General features: G+C 36.3%; 1 protein-coding gene across 11 annotated transcripts in view; it reads right to left on the bottom strand.

Annotated features, from left to right (window-relative positions):
* The window catches only part of PLEKHA7 (pleckstrin homology domain containing A7), a 168740-nt gene that overhangs the window by 13766 nt on the left and 127571 nt on the right, over nt 1–27403 (bottom strand). For 8 of the 11 annotated variants that reach the window (XM_052810846.1, XM_052810849.1, XM_052810848.1 and 5 more), the window contains 13 exons: nt 26898–27383; nt 21041–21560; nt 18876–18962; nt 16496–16549; nt 12820–12900; nt 10714–10782; nt 10469–10549; nt 8986–9135; nt 7201–7302; nt 3553–3661; nt 2232–2470; nt 1023–1211; nt 650–767 (listed from right to left, as the gene is read on the bottom strand). In XM_052810846.1, coding sequence (XP_052666806.1) covers nt 650–767; nt 1023–1211; nt 2232–2470; nt 3553–3661; nt 7201–7302; nt 8986–9135; nt 10469–10549; nt 10714–10782; nt 12820–12900; nt 16496–16549; nt 18876–18962; nt 21041–21560; nt 26898–27383 — 2285 coding nt within the window. The remainder of the gene's footprint in view (nt 1–649; nt 768–1022; nt 1212–2231; nt 2471–3552; nt 3662–7200; nt 7303–8985; nt 9136–10468; nt 10550–10713; nt 10783–12819; nt 12901–16495; nt 16550–18875; nt 18963–21040; nt 21561–26897; nt 27384–27403) is intronic. The other 3 variants (XM_052810847.1, XM_052810850.1, XM_052810852.1) reach the window with 3 other exon arrangements.

The raw sequence follows: 27403 nt of genomic DNA, 5'->3' as shown, positions 1-27403 counted from the left end.
AAAATTCAGAAGGATCTACAATAATTTAGAAGCTTATATTAAATGAGGTATGGGGTATGGGGTGAACTCAGCTGTGCAACAGTAGATAAGCTGTACAAATAATCATCACATCTATGAAGAAAATCAAACCTTAACATTCACAGTTAGAAAGCGAAGAAATAAGAAGAGAATAGCTAAGAAATTAATTGCTCTTCCCCAAATATTCTCTCTATCCTCATTTGTGAAACACTTGCAGGACTGTAGCACAGTGGGGATGGAGTGTCAAGTCACATGTAGTGTTTGGGGGTATTATATTCTTTATCACTTTCATTTCAATGGTAATGTAAGTGTTTAAAAAAAAACCTGAGTTTGTAAAAGATCACACAGAAATTATGAGGAAAAATAACTCTGAATATAGGAGACATTCTACTAGCTAATTTCATGTTTTGCTGTTTTTTTTAAGCAGTATTTATGAAGTTGCTTTGCAAAAGGCTGGTTGTCTCTAACGGCACCATTAAAATGCACAAAATCTCTAGACTTTCACAGCATTGTATAGTTAATCTAAAAATAATGATCTGATGATAAAGACAAACTCCAGAAAATCCTAGGAGAGAAAAGCTCTTATACAGACAGCACTGCTAAAAATCAACTACATAAATTCCTGGCTTACCACGGGTAGGTAATGTCTGGTATCCACTGTCAGAGCTTATTAAACCACTGGAAGGTTGGCTGAGGTCACCACCTATCATTGCTAGTTCTGGTTCACTCATGTATGAACGCAGTTCCACCTATATGGAAAAATACTCATCAGCTCAAATGAAATCATGGACAGCAAGTCTTAATAATCTTAAAACAAATCCTAAAGCTTTGTTTCTGGATTACTAGATCTCTCTCCACCATTATAAGGCATAGATCTCTCCCTGCTGTTACTCTCTCTCCTTATTACAAGACCTAGAGATCCATATATTTTACAGACAATAATATCTTTTATTATAGGTTCACATATCTGTAAAGTGCAGGTGTATAGGTGTATGAGTGCTCACCCTATAATCTCCATTTACATACTGTCCGAGTTCTCGGTCTCTCTTTCTTTCATCTGACTGACGTTTCAGGCCCCGCACTGATGTGTGTCTGATGACAGTGGCTTCTCTCGGGAGAGGTGGAACAGCTGGTGGCTGATCATCAGGACTGTACAACTGAGGGAGAGGAGGTCTGGGCGGTGCTTCATCATCCTGGTAACAGGAAAGCACACCTATTTGGCAAACTCTGAAAACAGTCTGGCATAAACCGACTGGACGTTCATTACATTATACGAGTTATTTGCAACTGCCCTGGCATGCTCTCCTCTGTCCACACCAGGAGCTTGAGGCTTTAGAAACCAAACAAGACCCAAGAAAGCAAACAACTAATCAACCACAAAGCTTTACCAAGGAAGGCTCTGCATTGGTATGTTCTAAAACAGTATATGGCTATGTCGTGGTTTAACCCCAGCCAGCAACTAAGCACCATGCAGCCGCTCACTCACTCCCCCCCCACCCAGTGGGATGGGGGAGAAAATCAGGAAAAGAAGTAAAACTCATGGGTTGAGATAAGAATGGTTTAATAGAACAGAAAAGAAGAAACTAATAATGATAATGATAACACTAATAAAATGACAACAGTAATAATAAAAGGATTGGAACGTACAAATGATGCGTAGTGCAGTTGCTCACCACCCGCCGATTGACACCCAGTTAGTCCCCGAGCAGCGATCCCCCGCACCCACTCCCCCCAGTTCCTATACTAGATGGGACGTCACATGGTATGGAATACCCCGTTGGCCAGTTTGGGTCAGCTGTCCTGGCTGTGTCCTGTGCCAACTTCTTGTGCCCCTCCAGCTTTCTCGCTGGCTGGGCATGAGAAGCTGAAAAATCCTTGACTTTAGACTAAACACTACTTAGCAACAACTGAAAACATCAGCATTATCAACATTCTTCTCATACTGAACTCAAAACATAGCACCATACCAGCTGCTAGGAAGACAATTAACTCTATCCCAGCTGAAACCAGGACAGGCTACTGTACCCAAAGGCCAGGTTATGCACATGTATTCTGCTGTAAGTGCTATATCACTCCGTTTCAGTACAAACACCTTAAGCGCCTCCCTGTTGTGCCTCCACACTGTGTGCACTCTGTAACCATGAAACTTTAACTGTTTCTGCCAGAAGTAAATGGAAGCATTAGTGAATGAATCTCACAAGAGCAGTACTTACAACCTTTGGCTTGAGCTTAACTGGTGACTGAAGAGGCGGCTCAATTTTTTTCAGCTGCTGTGCTTGGTGCTGCATTCTGGCCTGGAAATAAGGCTGTGGATACAGTCTAACCTCCAGAGAGGATTTAACCGGACTGGGTGGAGGGCTTTGTGGAACTGAAAGTTTGCTCTCCACAGTTGCGAGGGAAGCTGGTAAGGAAGGCACTGAAGACTGAGAAAATGAAGGCACTATTTTTCTCTCTAGGGGAGAAATATGCAAATGTGTTAGGTGTTGTTTCTCATCAATAACGTTCATAAGAATAGCAATCAACATCCTTAGACTTCATAAAACAGGCACATTGCTTTGAACACAAACGGGGTTTTTTTTGGACATAAAAATGTTTGAATGTCACATTATAGCAGGGGTGGAAAACATTTTCTTGATGAGGATCAAGCAAGCCTTTCAGGTAGAAAATAAAAACACATGCTTTGGTATCATCCAGTAAAATTCCTTGGAGAGGGCAGTGGGAGGGCAGGAAGGAAAAGCCCGAGAGTCACACAAAATCAATTCACAGGCTGTATCTGGCCCCATGCCACGGGCTCCTTAAGATGCCTGTAGACCTAGACAAGGCTAGGCACTCATAGCCATACCTTAAATAAGATCTCACCATCTCAAAACTATTTTATCTCTGTATGTAAAAGGTAAGCAAAGATACTTTAAATATAAAGTGAATGAACAATAGACGTTAACAGTCTCTTGCTATCCCAATGCATTCACTCTTTTCTTTGAAACATAAAGCAATTGAAAGACAGACCCCACACACTTTCCCTTCTTCCATAGCTGATGTTGTTGCTCTGCCCACCAAACACCTGCCTGAAGAGGGAGGGGGAAGGCAACTGCAGCAAGGGCAGTTGGGCAGCATCCAAGGGAAAGGGGAAAAAAAAAAAAAAAAAAGCAGTCGGGAGGAAGGCAGAGAAGAACACAGAGAGGAGCTCCTGGACAGAATGCAGAATAGATACTATGCTGGTATGAGCCTGGCGTGTGACAGAAACTCCTTCTGCAACTTGAAGAACTCAGCCCATTATTATTATTATTGTTCCCTTTTTTACAGTCGTTACATTTTAGTGCCATCAGTATGTGAAAACAAATACAAAAAAACTTTTTGCTGCCTCAACCAAAGAAACACCAAGTTAAATGTGCTCAATCAACAGAGATTTCTGATGCAGCCAATAGCAGAATTAACTGGATTTTCTGCAGTAGAGCAAACTTCTAGACTATTTGCATGGACCTAAAGATCAGCTCCATTTGTATATTTTTTATGTTTTAGTTATGTTCTCCTTACCTGGATTCTTGATAGAGTCTACTATGGTTTTGTAGTTTGTTTTATTTGCACTCAAGCCAGCTGTAACGTCTTCAATTCTCCACAAGTCTTTTTGTATTTGTGTTTTCTCCTGATGTTTGTAGTAAAAGAAAAAAAGAAAAATCAATTATATCTCATTTTTATTTTATTATGGGCTCACCCTTCTTTTGATACCAAAACCAGACTAATGTTTCAGAACTTAGATGAAAACTTAGGAGTCTAGAAATTAGTTAAATAATTATTTTAAAATAAAATAAAATAAAAAACCAAACCAAAAACCACCAACACAAACCAACATATCTTGCCCATAAAATTTATTAGAGCATTTTCTTAGTCTTGGAAGACTTCTTATAGAAGACTGGGGGAAAGAGACACCTCCACATTTTTCTCTACAATATTATTGAGGCTACAAAAACCTAGTTTAATGTTCTACATAAATTGAGCTTACAGAACCTTTTCATTTCAACTTTTTTCTTAAATTCTATACTAACACACTTAAGACTGCTAAGGCAGCCTTAAGAAACTCATCTTAATACCTTTAAGGGAATGTTCAATATTAAAAAAGCAAAAAAGTCAGTATAGTTTCCCTGAATACTGCTATGAACTTCCTAATGGTTTTTAACAGATGAAACATAAAACCAAAACTAACTCAGAAGGGCTGACAAATTTAATTTCTGCTTATATTTGTGTTGGTAGGTCTACTAGACATGATGTATTACAGGTTGAAACAGTACATTGCTGCTGTTCCAGGATTTGGTCTCATCTTGCATCCTATTTGCTTTACGGAGGCTTTCCAGGAGGAAAGAAAGGGAAGCTTTGTCTACAGTCTGGACTCCCCCTTTGATTGCATCTTGCAGCCAGAGGCCTTGGCTACAGAAGCCACCACTTCAGTCAGATGTTCACTGCAATCATCATAAATAGCTAATCTCATCTACTTAATCAAAGCCTGGTGATTCTGCCTTCAAACACTGGCATTAAGAATAAACTTAGGAAAACCAAGAGGAAAACAGTATTATTAAAGGAAGCAGAAGGCAGTGAAACACTTTAGTTAAAAATTGCTTACAAACTGCTCAAGAACTCTAGAAATCCATCACTTGCCATGAGCTGCAAAATAACCACTAATTAATCCTGTAAGTCTGAAAGAGAAAAACTTTAGTAAAAGCTCTTACACCTCATAGAGCTAAGGCAGGCATATAAATTGCTCTCCACTTTCTGTCTTACATCAGAAAATATGTTCAGCCAGGTTACAGATCAGCAAACAGGGTGCCAAGAACACAAACATTTAAATGATGGAGAATGTTATTTGCCTGTAGTAAACTCACTCGATAGATGGGACATATCTTGAAAGATTGTCAGGATACAATCTATAAATTTGCACATTCCATTTCAGTTTTCTGAGATTAATCATACTACAAGGAACCAAATGATGGATTTACAATAACCAAGCCTCAGAACTGATTAAAAAAACCCCACATGTAGAAAAAAATCCTGCTTCTGAAACCACTCAGAAAATGTTTGATTAGTAATGTACAAAAGCCAGGAGATCTTTTAATATTATTTCTTCCCATTACTTAAATATTGATGTGAAAAGAATATTTCAGATCAAAAGTGGACTAGATCTAAAAGATAAGCAGATGAATTTATTTTTAAATTATGAAAGCCAAGATTATTGTTTATGAAAGGGTATAAATATACTTTATGGGCAAGCATAAAAAGGTAACTTGGAGAAATACATCGATTTCTCTAACTTCCTTCACACAGAAACATAATTTAGAATGATTTATAAAACCAGGGGAGAAACACTTACCAACTAAAAAGTTATCACTGACAAAATACCACATCTCAGTTAATTTCAGCATGCCCAGATCCCCCCAACCCTTAAGCAAAAGACAACGAAGCTACACTCTTAAAAGCAAAATTTACTCTGAGCTGGTTGAAACTTTTAGTTTTTAACCTCTTAATTAATGTTATATAGAAACAACATTAGCTGTTTCCTACAGCAACTTGAGACTGTAAATTTGCTGAATTTTTAATAACATTCCATGAAGACTGCACTTTTTTAAATACAGTCTGTATTAATTCAGTGCTATTGGAAAATACTAGATAAACAATCTTGAGTCTACATATCTTTGGGCAGAGATCAAAAAAACTCTAACTATTATGGGTACTTGAACTCAGACTTCTTTGAAGGAATATAGTTTTAAGAATATTCAGTACATTCTGAAAAAATCAGCTCCCCTTAGTATCTCCAAAATAGGTATTCAGAAACATTTTTTAAAATCTTAGCCAAAGACAAACATATCTATGCATACATAGATATATACATATATATAGTAAGTATACACAAACAAAACACATAACATGCATATGTTTGTGTATGTGTGTGCATGTGCATTTTTAATAATTATGCATATATGTGATATAATAATAAAACTGAGTGAACATTTTACTGTGCAAACCGCATTCCCTTTATATGTATTGCTGAATCACATGCCACACATTCAGTATTTTAAGCATGCTCAGTGCACAACTGGAAATTGTTAAAGTACTTTAACAAAGTATATTTTGTTTCAACCTGTAATTTCCCTTTGTTAAACAAAATAACTTCATACAGGGACGATTTTATTCTAAAATACCTCTGGGATTTTTTGGAGGGATGTATTCTACAGCTGAGCTCAATTACATGATATTCTGGCTCTAGAAACTGATTCACTCCCCCACCCCCCAAAATTAAAAGTAAAGTAAAATGGACTTTGAAAATTGATGCAACCTAAAAAAGTTTTACAACTCTTGCTTTGATACAAAACATTTATCCATTAATAGTGAAAATAAATAGACTTCAATCCATATCTGACCAGAGCTCTTTTGGTCCAGGACATTTGGAAAAGTAGGCTAAGATTTGAGCAAAAGGTATACATTAGCTTTGTTCCTTGTGTTTTGTCTTTTAAACAAAACTGTTCTGCTTAAACACAGGAAAAATAATCCAGACTGTATTCCTTGCTCTAAGAATAAAATCACCAGTTGTAACCAGGTATGTAGAAATAATCTGGTGTGCCACATCCAGTTCAGCAAACAGAATAACTTAGCTTCAAACAAAGCTTCTTCATAAGATTCAAAACTGAATAATTGATTTAAAACCAAGATGCCTTTCAATTACTGATGGCTGTTAAACACTTATTCCACTTCACAAAACAATCCGCAGAGATAAATCTTCCATAAATAGAAGAACATGACAAAGAACAAGTAATGACAATAACAAGCCAGTGACTGATGTTCTTAAAAACAGATCAAGAATCCAACAATGTCAGATCAAATAAATGGAAGACTAAGAAGTCCTGCATAGTCTTATAAATTAAATACGTTATCAATGTCAAGATGTCAGTATGTAATAAAAACATAATAAAATAATGACAAATTTGCATAGACAACTTATGAGAAACTATTACAGATGCTGCAAGATAGCTAGTTACTGCACAGCTATGCCATTACAATGTCTGAACTTTGCAAACTTAACTACACGACAGCTGAATACAGTGCAAAAATTGCAGAGGATTTCTCTTATGAGATAATAGTTTCAAGTTCAGACAAAATCATCCTCATAAGTAAACCAGTGTCTGGAAATGGACTCACCTGAGATACCAATGAACTATTCATCTGTTCCTGTAAGGCTTTTTTCAGCTGGCTCACATCCTTTTCTAATTTCAGATACTCATTCCAGGCATTTTCCATTTCCTATTAACAGAGGGAATACAATGTTACAACAAACTTCGAAATCACTCTATCCATTCTCTAATCGAGCACCGAAGTGTTTTTAAGATGGTGTTGCTCTATTATAAAACGAAGCACAAAATCCATTTTTGTAGTCTACATTTTTGCTTGGAGTTGATGATAAACTTCAAAATGCTTTATAGCTTGCAAGATCAAGTCAAGAATCCCTAGTTAAAAAACTCTGGCCATCTTCCTCACACAAAACCATTTCTTAAGCACAAAACTGGCACATAGTAGAATCTGAACTATGACTAATATGCTATGAAGGAATCAAGTCTATTCCGATTCCACTTCCTTCTACTTCACTCCCCTATTAAAACAAGTTTATAATTAAAATCCAGTCACCTAAACCAGAACTCATGTTTTGAAACACAAAGCAGGTTATCCTTTAAAAGTTCTACAGACTGTGTTGTAATGGCATTAGAAGTGAATAAACAAGCAGAAACCTGGAAAACAAGGCTATCCAATTACCCTTACTTTACTTAGATTATCTCCAGCATCCATGACACCACTGTCTGCCTTCTGACCTAGAACTGAGGAAAATTAAGTGTCTGGAGCATTTTTATGTAAGGAATGATGGAATAGGCTTTTCCTCTGAAGTCTGGAAAAGAGATCACTTAGGAGTTGAGGGCAAGAAATAATGGAGATCAATGAAACCATGACTGGCACGGAGAGAGCAGGTAACAACTGACCGTTCTCTATCCTTTCTCATACGAGAATAATGGTCTATCACATGAAACATATACAACTCAGGCTCAAAACAAATAAAAGAAAGGGGCTGTCCACGCAGAGGTGAAAAGATCTATGCAATACCTTGCCAAATGATGTTTTGGATGCAAAAAAGTTGGAACCCACCTCTCCTATCCTTACTACTCCCTAAGCATCTGCTTATGTCCACTGCTGAAGCCAGAACCCTGGGCTAGAAGCAGCCTTGGACTGGACCAGTACAGCCATTCTTACAACTACTTGCTATTTACGCCCCGGACTAAATTTTAAATGCTGTCTGCGAAAGTCATACATTTTCTAGAGGTACAAAACACTGTATATATACATATAAATAATACTAGCATTTTAATGATAAAATCTTACTATAGGAAAGGTGTTCGTGCAATTCTAGAAACAATCTTATGAAGAACTAGTCCCATATTCATTAAGAGGTAGGAATAATACAGTGAGTACACAACACCCAGGTTTAATATACTCTCTTTCATGGCCAATTCTTAGAAATATTTTTATTAATAAAAATGCCACATTAAATTGCATTTGAATTTTATTAAGTCATAATATCAGCAGTAAATTTTGACTGAAACATCAACAGACTTTCCCAATTCCTTTTCCCCTGGAAAAATACCATGGAATCATATTTATATTTTCAAAGAACTAGCTGAAAGAATTGCAATTTAAGCCCTATACATAAATGAAAAAGGTATAAAAAAGATTTTTTGAGCTTTTTTGGGGGGGAGGTGGGAAGTGAGCATTGAAAAAGAAAGCTAGAGAGATTGTTTAAATTTTTTTATTCTGGTTTAGTATCCTGTACCTTAACCAAATCAGTTCAGAACAGGACCTAACTCTCCTATCCAACAAATACAGTTTTACTCTAACTGGTATTTTAATTATGGTTTTCTTGAAACAACCAAAAACACATACTGTTGAAACTTTGGATATTTCAGCCCGAATATGTATGAGATCCTCTTGCAAAAGTCTCTGCTGGTAAGAAATTTTTTCTGCATGTTGTGGTTGGTCTTTGTACTGTTCCATCTGCCTGTGTAAAACCTCCAAAACAGACTCCAGCTGATCCTAACAAAGAAGGAGATGGCAGTAAGCTTACAACAGCTTTACGTGGAATTTTATGTATTTACCTGCGGGAATATAAAAGTTGTTTTCCATGCTCCCAGTCTTTCTTATAAGCCACTAGAGGTTAGGATTGGCCTCCTGTTGTGGAGACTAAGATGTAAATGAAAAAGTGCAAGAGCCTTAATTAACTATTATAACCAAAATTACCTGATATTTTCCATTCAATCTTTACATTAAGTAGCCAAAACTGGAAAACACAAAGCACTGAAAGGGGAATTTTTCTATTTACAGTCTGTACAAAACTGCAATTTACAGTTTCAGAAAAATTCCCTTAAGCAGTGACAGCCCTACCACAGCACAGCATTAGCTGTTTATTTAAGGATAGGTTCTCATTCACTGCTATAGTTGAATTAGCCATGTGAGCAATTAAAATAAAGTCTAAAACACAAAGTAGGTCCGATTCATTCAGTCAGGAGTAAATAACACTGAATAATTTTTGCACAGTAGCTCTTCTCAAGGATCCACCTAGACAGTACTTTCATTTTAGAACACATTTTTTTCTGAACTACCTCGATTTATTGACAGCTATAGCTCACAGGCAGTGAAGCAGATAAAGATACACATAGGCCAGGAAAGACAAGGAAAGGCAAACCATTTTGTTATTGTTTACTATTTGAACTCTGACTTGAATGGGCACAGAGGAAAGGAGGTGGGTTCCACCTACAAACTTGTCACAGAAAATATTCCAGCATTTCAGTCATAACGCTCAGAACTAAGTTCACAGTACTATATATAAACCAGCATAGGTTTCTGAAATTACTACAAATTTGAATCTCTCCCCCTTCTCTCACTTTCTTAAAAAAAAAAAAAACAAAACAACAAAAAACCAAAAACCAAACCAAAACCAAACAACAACAAACCATGACACAAGTTACAGTGAGAGCTCAATATGGTTGCACGCTGCTATTTTTACAAACATTGTGCAGGTGAGAAGAACTGCAAATGAAACATGACTCAGACTCCCACCATATACATATTAAGACATAAAGCAAAACTACACAGAAAAGTCTATGTACCCCAATTTATAATAAATGCCAAAAAATTAAATGTATATGGTTTTAAAACATTTGTTTTCAAAAAAACGTTTTCTAAAAGTGGGTACTCAATCCTAACATAAAAAACAATTCTTTTCCTTATGTAAGTTTATACACATCCAAAGGAAACTACTACAATGCAAGCAGCATCCAGTATTTTGATTTTTTGTTTGTAATTCTGTATTTCATGATTAGATGAAAGTTGTTATTTAGTTTTATAAACCCCTTTTTAACCTACTTACTTTATTTTCCTTAAGGGCTCTTATTTTGTCCTCCAAGTCCTGCAGAATTCTGTCCTGCTCACAGAAAATGCTTAGCTTGACCTGAAAATGAAATCATACATATAATGTTAGATTTTAAAAACCAAGCAGAAAAGTCTCCACTAGCAATATTTTACCCCTAAGAGCATAATAACGTGAACACGTAACAGTACAACATAAATAGCCAAAACAATGCAAGAGGTTCTGAAGTGGTATTTGATACTTACATCAATATCACTTTCTGCAATCTTGACAGGTTTTGTACTTCGTTCTTTTAACGTGTCACGCCCTGTCACCTAAGAGGAACAGGTTTTAAAGAACTGAGAAATTTGTTGGAAATTAAAACCTAATTATTCTTCAACAATGAAAAGAAAATTTTTGTTAAATATTCACAGTTATTAACAAAGATGAGTAACATTTTGGATACAACGTTTTTCAAATATGGCTTTAGCTTGTAAAAAACATTATCAGAAAGGATTACTAGTTATATTAGACTATTTAATAACTCTTAACAGTAGCTTAAAATTCTGTACAAAACAGCATAACTCCACTTGTCTATGTTTACAAAGGTCCAGTTCCTGCAAAACCTAATAGTTTTAACAGTTCAGCTTTAATAGCTTTCTTGAAGCCAGAAGACTTGAATAGTTCCTTTAAATGTGTGGTTGCAAGTATTACAGCATTAATTAATGACTAACAATACAACTTTTTGGCAACTATTTCATTCTACAAAGGATAGTCTCTTCCATAGTACAGGGCAAATTTTATTAAAGACAGACTGCTATAAAAGAGCTATAGGGGAATTAAATGTAATTAATCTATTTTGACATGTTTATAATATACCAAATCTCTTGTTCCAGAAATCACTGGTTTCATATTCAATTTCTGGTGAGAAGATTATCTTCTCACATTACACAGTTTTTAAATCAGTACAGAAACTATACTATATTATACTTCCAACCTTCACAGCAATCTTAAAATGAAGGCATGTCTATCTCTGTGAAAATGTTTGTTACCTCCACTGTCTACATGGGACCGTTTTTGTGAATAAATGATGTTATGAAAATAGCAATAGAATACAGCTCATTAATCATACAGTTTTTAAAAACCTTAAAATCTAATGACTTAATATTACTAGATTAGAACACTTTTAAATATTGATTAAAGCAAATACTATCTTTACCAAAGAAACACCTGGTGTTTAGAAGTATGGTACTCATATACAGTATATTTCTGTTCGTATACAGGCAAGAGTTTATAAAGAAAAATTCACCTAAATATTGGCTTTAATAATATATAAGCAGAGGTTTTAATAGAAGAGCAGAAGACGGTGGCTTTTTTGGTGAGGTAGGAAGGGTAGTTTGCTTTTTTACTGCCTGGCAAGCTCCAGACTTGAAGCTACATAGTTTATTTATTAACCTTACAGGCACCTACAGGATCATGCTAGCTTTCTTAAAGGAATTCAGTTTTACTGTAACTATAGCTAAATCTTTGATACAACCTCAGTTGCTCATCTAACACGTTATATGAAGTTAGCCATCTACACATAGTATTTTCAAATAACAAAGTTTTAAGACAGAAGAGTATGGTCATCATTTAAGCTTACTGTCTTTTCTCTTTCAATGGCAGATTCCATTCAAAGACTTAGCATGTGTTTTCATGTGGTGAAATGTTGCTTACCCACCACCAAAATCAAAAGCATTTACTGCCTCTCAAAGATTTCAATTTTTGGATATTTTAATTTTCAACAATGATGTGTTTCATATATAAAAAAAAAATCCTTTCTTTCAAAAGTATTACCAGAATTATTTAAATGCTAAATTCTATGTATAATAGTAACAAATAATGAAATATAAGCATAAATACTAGCATGTCAAAGTAATAATTTTGCATATTTAATTATCTGCAAGCTAAGAGAATGCAAAAGCCTTTTTCAAAGCAATGGAATTAACATAAAAAACAGTCTCTACAGATTTTGGGGATATTTTCAATTACATAATCAGAACTGTAAAGAATTTGTTAATTATCAAGCAGTGAACATGAGAACATAATGAAGATTTAGCATGCTTTCACATTTTCAAAATTACACATAGGAGTCACCACTTGGCACAATCATTTTCAAAACATGATAAAATGAAACCAAACACTGAGGTCAGCCACAATTTCGCATACAGACTCCAAAAGGGGGGGGGGGGGAGAAAAAAAAGGGGGGGGGAGAATCTTACAGAAAGCATTACTGTTTACCATAAGACACCTGTAAAAGCCAGAATATGTAAACATTGACTGCTATTTTAAAAAGCAATGGATGAGCACATTTCAGATGCAAGCAGTCTTACATGTATACTGGATAGTAACCCTTGTGCTGAGTTCTTTAGCACTTTGTATATCATGTTGATCAGAGGTCCATTATTTTCTATCTGTTTCAAACAAAAGTTTAGTAATAGCTTGTTACAGATGTAAAAATTAAAACCCACAAACCTTACAACTCAAAACTCCATGAGCAGCAGTAATCACATGCTCTTATGTCACACCGATCCTTGAGGTTTATAGTCTATATAATCTGCCGGTATGGAAGCTACAACTGGGTATCCACTTATCTTGTTATATGGTGGGTAGACTGTTCATCCAACCATAAGAATTTTTTACTTTTGCAAAACACTCATACAAACACACAACACAAAATAGGATTTGCTCAGACTTGTCCAATTGCAGTTTTAAGAGTGTTGGAAATTACAGCAAGATATTTTCTGTCATGTAATACGTAGTAACGCTTGCACCAAGAGCTCTATAATGATAATTTGAGCAACCTAGTTAAAACCTCAGTGAAAAAAGTCATTTCAGTCACACTTACCCTTCCCCCCCATAACAAATACCTGTCATGCACTATATTCTTCAGTATCTATCAGCTCGCACTAGCAACCTCTTTCAACTGCAGTAGATGAAACAGCTTCAGATATTACAGTACGACTGCAGAAGAATGAAGCAGGACCACTGCCGAACCACTGAGAGGGCCCCAGATTTGCCTCAACTGGTTGCACAATTCATACTTAGTGACACAAATGTTCCTATACTTCCTCATCCATATTTTGTATAACCTGCTTAGGAATGTTTGTAAAATATTCTGAACTGAGGCTGCCCATCCATCCCTCCTGTAGCCTGCTTGAACTCGATTTCATAGTCACGAAAAGGGAAGCTTGCTTCACCTTATTTGCAAATTCATCTTAGAAGCTTGTGGGGAAAATTGAGTTTTTCTTTCCTTTGCTCTTCCTTTCTGCTTTTCTAATACAGGGTCTGTCCACTTGAGAGATAAAAAAAACAACTGTGGAAACAACTGTGGAAATCTCTCTGCAGAAGAGGCATGGTTATGCTATAGCATACAGACACACGATTTCTTTCATGCTCCGCATACCTCTATTTCAGGAGCGCAACAAGAATAGAGAGCCATTGCAACAATTGAGAGGAAAAAAAGTTCATAATCTAACAGCAATATTGTTAAAGGAACCACCACAATGCATGGTATTTGGCAAGTTCAAAATTATCAATAATTTTTCCTCATAGTGTGAGTAAATGGCCTTTAGACTTTTTTTATGTCAGAACTAGCTCGCATACAACAGAAAACTACTGAAATGGATTAACACCTCTAGAGCGTTTTTATTTCATTCATACTTATGACAATACGCTATAATGTTGAACAATATCATCTTGGTATTAACATAAAAATTATTTCTTAGATAGTACTTTTAAACTCTTAAATAATAAAAAATAGACTTGTATAAAAGGATAAGAGCAAGGGGGGGGACAAAACATGTGAGTAACAACAGATTACTAAATGCTCTGTAACCAGTTACTGTAATCAGTTTTAGTGCTATGGCATGCATTATGCAGTTAATTGCTTAATCACTATTCCATGGTGAAAAGTTGTATTTTGAAACCTCTAAGAAGAGAGATCTTCAGAAATAATGGATTTATTGAAAAGAAAAAAGTTTAACTCCAGTTCAAAAAACTTCAGTCCTATTTGAAATTGTTTAATCAGAGTGGGTCTAACTAAAAGCCCAATGAAGTCAAAAGACAGACTTGAATTAATAGGCTTTCTAGCTAAGCCTTCAGTGTCTTAAGTGAAAAGTACCATGTATATTAACTGTGCATTTGCCATGTTCCACCATTACCAAATCAATATGTAATTTTCTTAGTTTCATCCAGCACGCTATTCTTTTTTCCTCATACTGCAAAACAAAGCATCTCTACATTTAGTGGCAAACCACAAATTTAACCAATACAAAGTCACATTCTCAAGTTTCATGTTCTCTTTAATCTCTGACCTGAATTTTTACATTTCTAGACCACTACCAAAAGACGGTTACTAAGAAATACCCATTTTGAAAAACTACATCATTCTTACGGAAACACACTTGACATTCTGACTGTCAAGATTTTCGAAAGGGAACTAACACTAAGTTTCTTTTCACAGAAAGATCAGGTGCCCCCCCCCATTTTTCTTTCTGGCTGTTTTCGTCAGGTGCTATGCAGGCTGCAGAAAGGCACAAGGGGAGTTCCTGGGAGACCAAAGAGCTCTTCATGTCCTGGATTGCAACAAATCAATCTGGATGGAATCCACCAAAAATTTTAAAACCCATCTGAATAATTTTGCTAAGCATATAACATTTTCAGAGGCTTAAACTTTGGCCACTTTTAACTGTGAAAAATGTTGTGTTTTATAATGGACAAAACATTGTTTTTATTAATATTTCTCAAATTGTAGGACCTTTTTAACTGAAATTTGTCACAAAATTCAGCTGACGGCTTGGGATGCAGTTACATTTGGCAAAGCCATGAACAAACCAAGAACAAGGCCTAAAGTGAAATGCGTCCAACCAATTTTAAATTTGTATATTGATTATAACAGTTTACATATCTGATCATTTAGACTATATATACCACATATATTATGTGATAAATATTCTATCTTTATATATCTATGTGACGCTGTACATATGTATAATACGTATTACTAGTATCTGCCACTGATATACTTGGCTACATATTCAGCCATTGAAATATCAAATAAAATTGAAATATGCATACTAATAGGTTTAGCCAGCTCATTAGTTGCACATATGCGATGCCCCACGTACATGCAAACTATAAGGATAACAAGGTCTCAAATTTCACACCACCTTGATTTTCAGAAACACCATATGATTTATATATGGTGAGACATCCTACACACCATAGAAAGTGGTAGACTGCTTTGCTAAGCAAAATGATTACATGTTTTTGGGTTGGTTTGGTTTTTTCCTTCAAAACCTGGTATTAATAAGTCTAGATTTGCTTTCCAATTGCCAACTATCAGGTGCACCAGGCACAGAAGTAGTTTAGTTTAGACAGACGCTTTGATGCTCAATATCATATTTTTAGGGTTTTTTTTAAAGGAAATATCACGTAACATCATTTGGGCAGATTATACCTACAGATGGATGGATGAATGGGTGGATTTGAAATCTCTTAGCTGTAATAATATGAAAACCATGACAGGTGCTAATTAATCACCACATTTTCACAAGAAGGCAAGACATTATAAATAGGGCATATTATAAGAACAATGAAAAAGTCAGCTCAATAAGATTTAAAGGGAAAAAGCTGGATTAAAAGAATCCCCTATTTTAACTTAGAGGAGTTAGCTTCATATTGGTTCTAATGCTACAGCAGACAAACATTTTGAATCAGTTTTTTATCTGATTTCACTAAACCCACATAGTATCATTTGTCTGGAGTACCAGTAACACAAATTCGTCTTACAAACTGAAGCAATTACATTTTCTGAGTTTGCACTTTAATTGTATAGTCACTACTATAAAGACACTCAATATTCCAAGCACAACAGTGATGGCAGAAGACACAGAGCTTCCATCTCTGAACAGAAGGTGATTTGAAAACCTGCAGGTACAAAGATGATACACAGACCACCACTGGGTTAAAAAAAAATAATGGAAGTAGACTCCTATAAAATCTTACCTTTAGATCCAAATACTCTAAGTCCTTTTTCAACTGGATATAAGTGTCATCCGCCTTCAGGTAAGTACATAGGAGGAAAAAACAATGCAATGTATTTGAATGTTTGAAACAATTTCAGAATACTTGTATTGGTTATATATAAGAAAATGGATGAAAGAGGAAACAAAATAACAGAGTAGGAAGTACGTAAAAAAGCACATTTGCTCCACCAGCATATTGCTATTTACAGCTGACAAATGGGCAAAATATTTCCCAATAAATATTACTACCTCATGCCCACCCTGCAAACATATAGATTTGAGTTTTCCACCTCTAATGAGACACGTAACTACCTGAAACAATAGGTTTTCAAAAGTTTTTTTTTCAAGATCAATTTCTACTGACTGTCCCTTCTCTGAAAAAGTTATAGTGTTGTCCTCCAGCACAATAAGTCTCTTTGGGAGAAGAAGAGAAAACCTGTACCTAACTGAATGTCAGATGTAACTAGAAGCCATCATATAACAAATCATTAGAATACTTTTGATCACATTTCATACACATTTTAAGATATATTCCTTTATTCAGGGAAAGTACAAAATAAGTTTTGTGAATAAATTACTGAAAAAGATCTCACTTATATGATTAGAGAATCCATTTTGTCTTTTAAGTGATAGCATTCAACTTGATCCTTATTTTTCATTGGCTCACCTGTAATTGCTATCAGCTTAATTTTATAGTTACATTCATCTAGCAACATCTTCATTACAGTCACTTCAAGAAAAGCATGCACAGAAGTCATAAAAAAGTTATTTCTCCTTTTTTCAAAAAAAGTATTTGCAATACAGAAGAAAATAAAGTTTAACTGTTGCAAATGTGCTTTGTAGTCAGCCAAAATGCCCCCAAATTCCTAGAATTCCTAATGCTCTTTTGACAGGATTTTATATCCAGGGTACATTAAACTTCAGAATAAAAGAAAAACACAACTATATCTTTTCTCAAGTTTTGAGCCAATGAGAATGTGTAGTTAAAAAAGAAAAGAAAAACCCTTTATGCCATAAAATCAATAGGTCACACTTGCATTTCTTTAGAGGTGTTCGCTTACAATTCTTGTTCAATCAGCTTGTAAGTCCAGCTGAGGACTTGACTAGAAAGTCTGCCCATTTTTTGAGAAATCCCTGTTACTATCACCCATCTTAGTGCAATTGTTCTGTAGGTGAGCTAAGTCCAAAAATGAAACTTTTCCAAATTCAAAAAAATACCTTTGGTCTTGGGCCAATACAAAACCTTCACCAATTCCAAGCAGAGTCACCACATTTTATTCCCAGGTGGCTCCATTTTTGAGGCTCTAATATGAACCAAAGAGCTCTGTAAATACATTTGTTTGATCTCACATTTACAAGTTTCATACATCAGAGCAATCAAGAGCCCTGTTGATGATCCAAGATGCCCCTGAGCTTTTATGAACCAATGTTCACCTGCAGAACTGACACAGTTACAAGCTCATATGAATGTACAAACTGGCTGATGCATTTCAATTTGCAGGTGACGCAGCATGTGGCACAGGGAGCCAATCCCATCATGAAAGCAGCACAAAGAAATGGTTTTGCTTTAGAATGAACTTATCTAGTATTTTAACCCACATTTCTGAAGATGCAGCATTTTCAGAAATAGTATAAAAAGGAAGTATACATAACACTTTGAAACATATGCACTAGTGCCCTGTAACTTAAAATGCTCATCTTTTATAGCAAACACAGTAGCAAAGAAAAACCGCAAACAACCTGGGAATTGTAGAATACCAAAGAATGGGCAAGAAAGCACAGACTCAAGCATGCCACTAATGAAGCATGTGCAGAGTCACAAAAAATGTCATACGGCACAGATGAGCCACGCAGCAGCTGACCTGATAGGTGGAATTAGTTGGCAAGTGCTGCAGTAATTGTGCGATTGTGTAATTTCGTATACTAGCCAACTTAGCCTGATGTCTCCTTAATCGAATGAGAAGCAATGTTAGCTCTTCAGGCTGCAGGTATTTAGACACATTGTAAAGAGGAAATTAGCAGTCTTCAGGGAGAGTAACTGTAATTACATTTTTCACCTCAGTGCCCAGAAAGCAGTTACTTGACATGATTAAGCAATTATTCCATTAACTCTGCATTTGGTCAAATAAACATAATAAAGTTGAATCCTGTAATAACACAGACCTCACCCCTGTTCACATTGCAGATAACAGCAAAATTCCTACAGGGTTTACTGGGAGCTGGTTAAGATTAAGTTCTCATTCAAGTTATTTATGTTTTAACTAATAAAAATACAACTACTATGGAACAAGCAGTTTTTTAAAACTTAACTACAATACTATGATGACACAAAAGGAAAAGTAACTGCTCTCTCAACTTACCGACTTGCCATGCAAACTGGGTGCGCTCACTGTATGTGTCATGTAGCCCATAGCAGGCATAGAGCGTCGATCAATGTGAGTTGAGCTCTGTAAGAAGCCACAGCCAGAATTGTAAGGATTGTCTCAAGTGAGAGTCATGTTGTACTTGAGGGAAAATTCCCAAGATATGCACCTCTACCACAAATTTTCTATTTGAATTCACAGCATGCTTAGATCAAGGTAACATTCATGGGCCAGCCAGATCCTTTGATGATTAAGTAAAACTTAGGAATGAACAAATGCAAATTTAGCATTTGTGACACTGGGCAGATCAGCAGATTCTGGCAGGACAAGATGCTTCAGCAGAACGCGTGGTGGCTTCCAGCAAATAAAAAAAATACTCATAAAGTTCCCCCCTACCTAATGTCTCCCAGAGAAAGGCTGGTTGCCTTACGCCCTCCAACAGCAGGCTTGTACTCCATACAGTAACAACTGTGAACGCCCTCTCTTTTAGTCAGCGAACACTAAGCTGCTGACATGAGTGACACCTTGTGGCAATGGGTTCCATTAATACCAGGTGTTTTTTAAATAATCATATTTGATCCGCCCCTTTCTGCTTATAATATGAAAACCTACTGCGCATCCATTCTTCCATTTTTCTCTTAATACCAAACTTTTATGGCTTTCCTCAAGGCAGACTAAATGTCTCATGATTTATTTTTATTCCTGTCTCTGAATTTCACTGAATGCTGTTTTGTTCTGCCTTTTTTTTTTTAATTCTTTTTTTTTTTTTTTTCCCCCCAAGTGTAACTGGGTGGAATTTAATAAAACATTCCAGGGAGGGGGGAGTATCACAGATTTCTGTAGACAGATACATTTAAACGTAAAATGATGCTGTGTGCTTACATATAAAAACACGAGCATTTTTCTCTAGAAACATTTACATAAGTTTCACAGCAAAGTTTTACAGATGAGGAAAACTGTGTTTCCCTATATTGGTAAAACCAGCATGACATAAAAAGAGTTTTATTTTATGCGTAAAATTTATGTAGTTACATTACACAGGAAGGGAAAAGACTGCTGCACATTCCTTCGTAAGGGTTGTAATGCTCCTTCAACTTACACATGGAGAAACCAATGCCTGGTATAATATAATCAGGTGTTAAAAAAATATTAATTTCCAGTGCTGCACATCACTAGTCTTTTTCATCCTCTGACAGAATATTATAAGTCTATAAAAGCTCAAAGACATCCAACAGCTACAGCTCACATACACTAGGAAAAAAATCTAAATTGTGCATGAAGCTGGCATGCAACCTAAAGTCATGGTCCTGAACCCATGCTGGGTGTCTGAATTTGCAAGTCTCTTTCTTTGCAAATACTTTCCCCATCAGAGCCCATGGTTGAGGTCAAAGAATTAGGTGAATACAGAGGCTTTCATTTCCACTTATTCCAGAGTAAGAGCTACCAAGACAAGTTCTACATTGATTTAATCCTGTATTTTCCCTAATTTCCTTAGGCAAGGAGAGCCATGTGGAGTACCGAATAGGGAATCCTCTGTCACCTCTGGATAAGAGGGTACAACAGTACCTACAAAAAAAACCAGACCGAAATTCTGCAGAAGGTTAAAGTTTCAGACCAACACTATTTGATTTTGGTTAGCCCAATGATAATGACTCTGTAAAGGGCTTAAACTATCAAATGTATGAAAAATTTTTAGTTATGGCTAAAAACATAACTACTGAATCAGCTGTAAGACTAACTACAATAGCAAGACACGTAGAGAAAACAGACGTGGCAAGCACTGATGACTACAAGCGTAAGTAAATAATCAAGGAAGAGTTTATCCTGCTGAGTTTTATATTCTTGCCTACCTAGTCTATACACTAAAATACTACAATTTGTGTATTTCATACATATAAACATATGCCTTCCAGTTTTTGCATAAAAATATACCAAACCAAGGTGCTGTACCACCAATTTTCCTTTTCTGCCCAACAAAAATTAATAAATCTGAAAGGATCAGAAAGATAAGAGTTTTAGGAGAAAATTATTCATTGTGTTAACCTTTGCTTGCACGATCTTTCATACACAATGAAGGATGCAATGAAAAATGACTAAATTAAATTATCAAAGTATGACACCACATGTAGAATAGTTTGGAATCAGTTATACTGTATACAAACCTTTACAGCATGATTTCGTATCTTCCTGGGTGATCCAGCAAAAGGAACATCTACAGTCTGTCTCTCATCAGATGGTTTAACTGTAAGCCTTTCTGCAGGAGTATGTGGTCTCCTTGGGGGAAAGCTTTTTGGAGGTCCAGGTGGAGGAATATCAGATGGAGAGGGCGGAACAGATATTGATCGTGGAACATCTAATGAACTTTTTGACTTACCACGATCAATAAAGTCCGAAGAACTTACATAAAGCGGGGCAGTGGGGCTGCCATGTTTAAATTGCTGTCTCTGCTGCCACTCATACAGCTGCCAAACAGTTCCGTCCTTATTTGCTTTCCTTTCCTCCTGGGACATCTTCAAGTGGCTAACACGATCTTGTGCATATTTGTAGTCACTCGGCAAATTGCGGTTTGGAGGTGGTGGTGAGCTCCCTGAAGGCTGCCTGGTATTCTTTGGCAAAGTGTGATAGTTTTCAGGAAAAGGTGGATTGGGACCCTGACGTGTAAGAGTCTGATCAGAAGTGAGGCTGTAAGGGAGGGCGAAAAAAAAGGGTAAATTTTGGCATACATTGATGAGCAGGAGTGACTGATGGAAAAAAAAAAAATCTCTAATGACATCAGCATAGGAGCTACAAGACACAACACACGAGTAATTTAAAAAGAATTTACAGAAATATTAACAAAGTAATATTAATGAAATCTACCCTACACAAAAACGTTACACTGTATTGATGCAAAGATGCAAATAGTATAAATACAGGCTTTTAATTTAGTGTCTAACCTAGGATGACCTGCTAGAAATAAACATAAAGGACAGCAGCATTATGTACTTAGACCAAAAAGAACGTCAAGAACATGAAGAGAGGAATTATTATGTTTAAAGAGCAAATCCATAAATTAAAATATTTCTTTTCACCGAAAGCCTGCTCACCACTAGGTGGTGCAGTTTATGAAATACAAATGCATGCTCATTATAAAAAATTACCTTAAAGTGCAAGAAATCTCACCAATCACAGAATAAGTATCTCAGATAATTTTTGTTGATGTGAATGAAGCAAGAAAAAAAAAGTAAGAAATTGCTCAAGGTCCCCAGGTCTGTATGATTTACTTTCATCTGACCTAATGCTACCAGTTCTACCATTTTAAGCAACACAAGGCTTTTTGCAACACAACTCATTGACAAACTAGAATATAAAAAGAGGCATTACAACCTGGCTTTAGTACTGCATCCATAATACACTTAAACTGTAAAAATTAGATCTTTTAGTAGGTAGAGAGTTAAGACAGAATTACCAATAGCTTTGACAAAGTGTAGTTAGCCCCCTCACCTACTTTGAAGTCAAAATCTTTCCATAGCGTCATGCATAAAACCTGTCTGTCTAATTTCTGATTCTCCAATTAAAGATCTGGGGGTTTTGTACTTGCAGTCATTTGCCCATTGATTCAGGACCTCCAAACAGAAAACCATTCTGCTAGACTTGCTACAGAGCAACAATACAAAAAATAAATAAAAACAACAAAAAAACCCCACAAATGAAGAAACTCTGAGCACGTTCATCACTCCACTTGGTAGGCTCCACTCTCTGCATGAGAGGGAGACCTGATGGTGTGGGAACTGCAGGAACTGCACATGAAAGAAAGGGCAGGATGGAAAGGAACATGTTTGTTCAGCATCCAAGAATAACAGAAGCAGGGGGAAAAGAATTGCTACCAGTAACTGCTGCTCAGTAGTTGCCTCTGCAGGATTTGGCTCTGTTGGGCTGTCTTGAAATATGGATGCTCTTGAGAGGATACATAATTCCTCATGCCAGAAAGCAGAATAACTGCCCTGTGCTGCATGGAGGATTACAAATTCGTAAAAGCTCTGCTCTCTCATACCACAGACCCTTGATGTTACCTCGAATTTCACAATGAAGGTTAAAGCAGGCAGGGAGTATGAATAGAGCCAACTCAAAGATCAGCATTTAGTGGTCAAGTAACCTCTTTTATTTGTCTAGCTCATTACATCACGGGTACTCTCTATGTTCTGTACTGTACTGCCAATTCTTTCCACATGAAAATCAAAGTGGTTGGTAGAAATGTGTTTTCTCTAGGTAGGAATGAGAATTGAGACAGCTTGCTTCAAAAGGACATCTGAGACAGGCATGAAGCTAGGACAGATCGTTTTGGTGATTTTCCTGTGGAAAAACGAGGAAGGGGGCTTGACCAGTCCTGTACTCCAACCTAGCAGAACTGTCATGAAGGCACTGGCAAACTATTGAATGTTGCAAACTATCTGTGTTGGTTATTTTCTAATTGGACATGAAAGGGTAAAGTACTGAGATCAGCAAGAATTAATGGTAGTCGATGAAGTCATCAGGGCTAGCAGCTTTAGGAGCAAAACCAGTCTGAAAACAAAGACCCCATGTGGTTTTTGTGGGGAGGGAAATCAGGTGGTTCTTGTAGAAAAGGATGCATTTGTCTGAGAGGAACTAAAAACTGTTTGGATGAAAGCAGTACTTTGAGTAGCTGGGAAGTGCCAACTTCATGCAGTACTTCAGCCTGCTAGAAAAAAGAACACAGTTGCCTGTGTATTACATTGCACAGGGAAAGTCATATTCAAAGCTGAACTTCAGAGGCAACTGCCTACATACAGGCAGGTTGCAATTTCTCAGTATATGAAGTAAGGAGAAACCTCCAGCTAAGATGACAGCCTTGGAGCAGGTGGCATCTCTACCACACAAGGTTTCAGACCTTTAAAAATAATTTGCATTGTATAAAAATAGGCACTAAGATGACATACCAATTTCTGTAACAGGAAAGGAACAATGTCCCAAATGACTCAAATTAGTCCACCATGGACTGTGGACAATTGCTTTCTCACGGATCAAGAGTAAAAATAAGCAAAAGCAGCTCTTCTTGAGAATCTCCCTGTCTTGAATGATGAGGAATAAAGAATATAAAAAGGAAAGCAGACATTGAAGAGTGAAAAAATGGCCTGATGCCATATTATATGATTATTGGCCATGAAAATCATTCAGGGTCTGCAATGGGAAGCAACTGCACAGAAGGTATTGTAAAAAGAGAAGATAGATGTTCAAAAGAAAACAAACACAATTATAGTGGAAACACTATGCCCATTCATGGGAATGCACAGAAGCTAACAAAGACAAGTAATGTTTCTTCCTTAAGCAAATCAGGAAGGAAAGTTCTGCATAGCAAGAGATGTTTAACACTGTATTTGCAAGGAAGGAAATTTCTCAACATGACTGCATTTAGATGGGAAATATTAAGGTTGCATTTATTGATATATATATTCTTTGTTCAAGTGCAAATAAACTGTTAGAAATAGCAGATACTTTACAATTATTCATTCATTATGTCTATCCAGGCACTGGAATCAGATCAAAGACTAATAATTTCTGGACAGCTGCTGTTTGATGGTCCTGAACTTTAATTACTTAAACCCAAAATCTCCTGAAAGCCTCCTTTCAAACCTTCTTCCAGTTCTCTAGATCTCTCTCAAAGGCTGGCATGAACCTTACCAAAGCAGGTATTCATTCCCCTTTCCTGAGAACAGAGAGGGGTTAGATAACTACATTGGTTGTAACGGTAGTGCAGCTAACACAGTGCAGCTAAGAGAGATGAATCTCCAAAGTGACAGCTAACATTTACTAGTTAGCAAACAGTTCTGAGTGCTTTATAAAAAGGGGAAGTAAAATATCTATTTGAAAGATCTAAATATCTGTATAAAAGGTGCAATCCCTGCAAATAATTGTACAAACAACTGCTGTATTTGTGTGAAGCCTCCAGCTGAAAGAGTTCTTTCTTGTCATAAATAACGTGCTGGCAAGCATTGTGTATTTATACACCTGAGCCAGGAAACAAAACTGTAGTCATTCTGTGTTCAAAAATTATAAAGGCTTCCAAATCCTCAGAGGTTCTTCATTTGTAACATTTCAGGTGGAATAACAATAAACATGGAGCGTTAAGAAATTAAGCGGTCCACTCATACTTACTAAAATGAAAATGGAATGTCAATCAAATTATCATCTCTATCTTAAATTTCTACATCCTGAAATCAAGAAGACACTTGACAACTAACATGCCACTTTTATCCGTCAGTTAAGGGCACTGCAAGAATCTCAGCAGGTTGAGAGAAGGTGCCATTTAAAAAATCAATCCATTAATCTTCGGGAAAGTAATGTGCAATTTATTCTGAATGCAGAGAATATAACAGCATTTGTCAGGGAAAGACAAAGAAAACAAGGTCAACTGAGCTAAAATAGAACATAAAGTTCTTAAGGTAAGAAGAAAATTACTACATACATAAAGTTAGATTTTGGTTACATGACATAACAAAGCAGTTAACTTTTGTGAAGTTTCTTTGAATACTTAACAGCTCCAGCTGAGGTAGCCGGTTTTATCTAGAACAAAAGCTTGCACCTGCAACAGTGCTATCTTAACACTACACCTGATACACGCCTAAAGGTGATTTACTGGAAAGAGTAATTAGGAAGAAAACAGTACTTATTTAGCTATCAGTCAAGCCTGTTCATTGCCTATACTTTTGATGTGAAAAACATCAACAGAAGTTTTCTTAAGCACTGGCTAATTAGTTCAGTAGTTCTCCGTATTACTTTAGACTAATATACCTGTGCATGTAAGAAGAACTAACATACCAAGTACTTTTTTTCATTAAAGTCATATTCTCTTGGGAAGCACTGATTGATATCCAGGCAAAAAAGATGCAAGTAAACTGACTCTAGCAGGCTAGAAGAATGTTATATAAAATCGAAAAATATGAAAGCTTCTTTAAGGGTAATTCCAAAGGTTAAGAGAGTAGAAGAACAGACTTCGAAACAGAATTAGCAAGCTTAAATTTCTTACTGGATCCAAAATGACAAATGTTAGCTTCGATAAGCATTAAAAAAAAAAAATGCCCCAAATGTTTTCTTCCTCCTAAAACCCACTAATGCTAATGTCTCCTATTGTTCTAGATTATGATTAGATTTTTAGCAAATTTATAAGGTACTAATTGAGGAGGTTACCCATATTTGAAAAATCCTCACATGCAGCATAGATCCCAACTGTCTTTCCTGCCACTTGACACAAGGTGACATTCTGAACAGACACATGCATACATCACTTCATTTTTTCAACTGGTACCTATGCACACTTTGGAAGTAAAGCAATTACGAGATTTTCAAATTACAAAAGCACTACCATGTGCATTCCACTTCTTGGTAGAATTTAGGTAATTTTCAGGGACTGAAAAGGGAAAAGAGAATCCTGGAGACCATGGGAACATCCTAGGACCTCTTCATTAACTAAATGAGTATACAGAGACCTCTCAATAGGTGACGCACACACTGTGACTTCGAGTGCAGTGATCTGATGTAGAGGAGTGAATGGATCTTTGGAACAGGAACAGAAGGGGGTAAAAAAATGAGCATTCTTTACTTTTAAGTGGAAAACAAATGATAATCTGTAATTTATATTGTGCAGTATTTTAATCAATAAGAAGTAACTGAGGGCTGCTCGTCACTTTCTGGTTCTTCAATTGTAGCAAATTTTAAGAAGTTTTAAACATCCACAGTGATAAAAATAGTAAAAAAACCCAGCACTCTAACCTCACTTTTGCTATTTGCAGTATAGTGACAACAATAAAGGGATTTGATTAGCCAATCCCATATTGATTTTCCCATGAGGAAAAACACCTGAAAAATACCATTCTGCACTGGAGGAGAAAGTAAGTTTTGTTATATGTTGTCTCTGTAAAAAAATCATTCTGATTTGCATTAAACATATTACTAATACATATTTTCCTTTAATTTAAGAAAATGCCATTTGGCAGTCTATTTAAAGATAGGCCTATTACTAACCTTTTTGTATCTCCTTTTTGCACTTTTACCCAGTGCTCCACTTGAGCCATGTTACTTTTTCTTTGAATCTGTTTATCTGGATTTGTTCTGGGAACAAACCCTCTTTTATATGAGCTGGTACCATTCTGCTCCACTAGGCCAGCACTCGTATTTAATGAACTAGGAAGCGTTCCATTTTTCTCAGCTGGCTGAGGCTGAGCTACTTGGGACCTCAATGCGTTCGCTAAGTCTGGAAATAATGAATCAGCTTCTGTTAACGCATGCTTAGCCTTTCCCTTCTTAGTTTCCAGAGTTTCTTTTCTGTGGATATAACGCTCCTCCTCCTCTTTTCCTCTTCTTATCTCTTCACGCTTATCATACCCAAGCATTTCAGCTGATTTTTGATAACTTTCTTTTGTATCTGGAATCTCTGCCTTCACACACTCTTTACAAGCATCCACATGATTGACTTGGGGAACAGCTTGCTGATCGACTTTTTCAGTTTCTCTGAAAAGAAAATACATATC

This window comes from Harpia harpyja, chromosome 16 (genome assembly GCF_026419915.1).
Source record: "Harpia harpyja isolate bHarHar1 chromosome 16, bHarHar1 primary haplotype, whole genome shotgun sequence".
Classification (NCBI taxonomy): domain Eukaryota; kingdom Metazoa; phylum Chordata; class Aves; order Accipitriformes; family Accipitridae; genus Harpia; species Harpia harpyja.
This window is presented reverse-complemented; position numbering and strand designations above follow the sequence as displayed.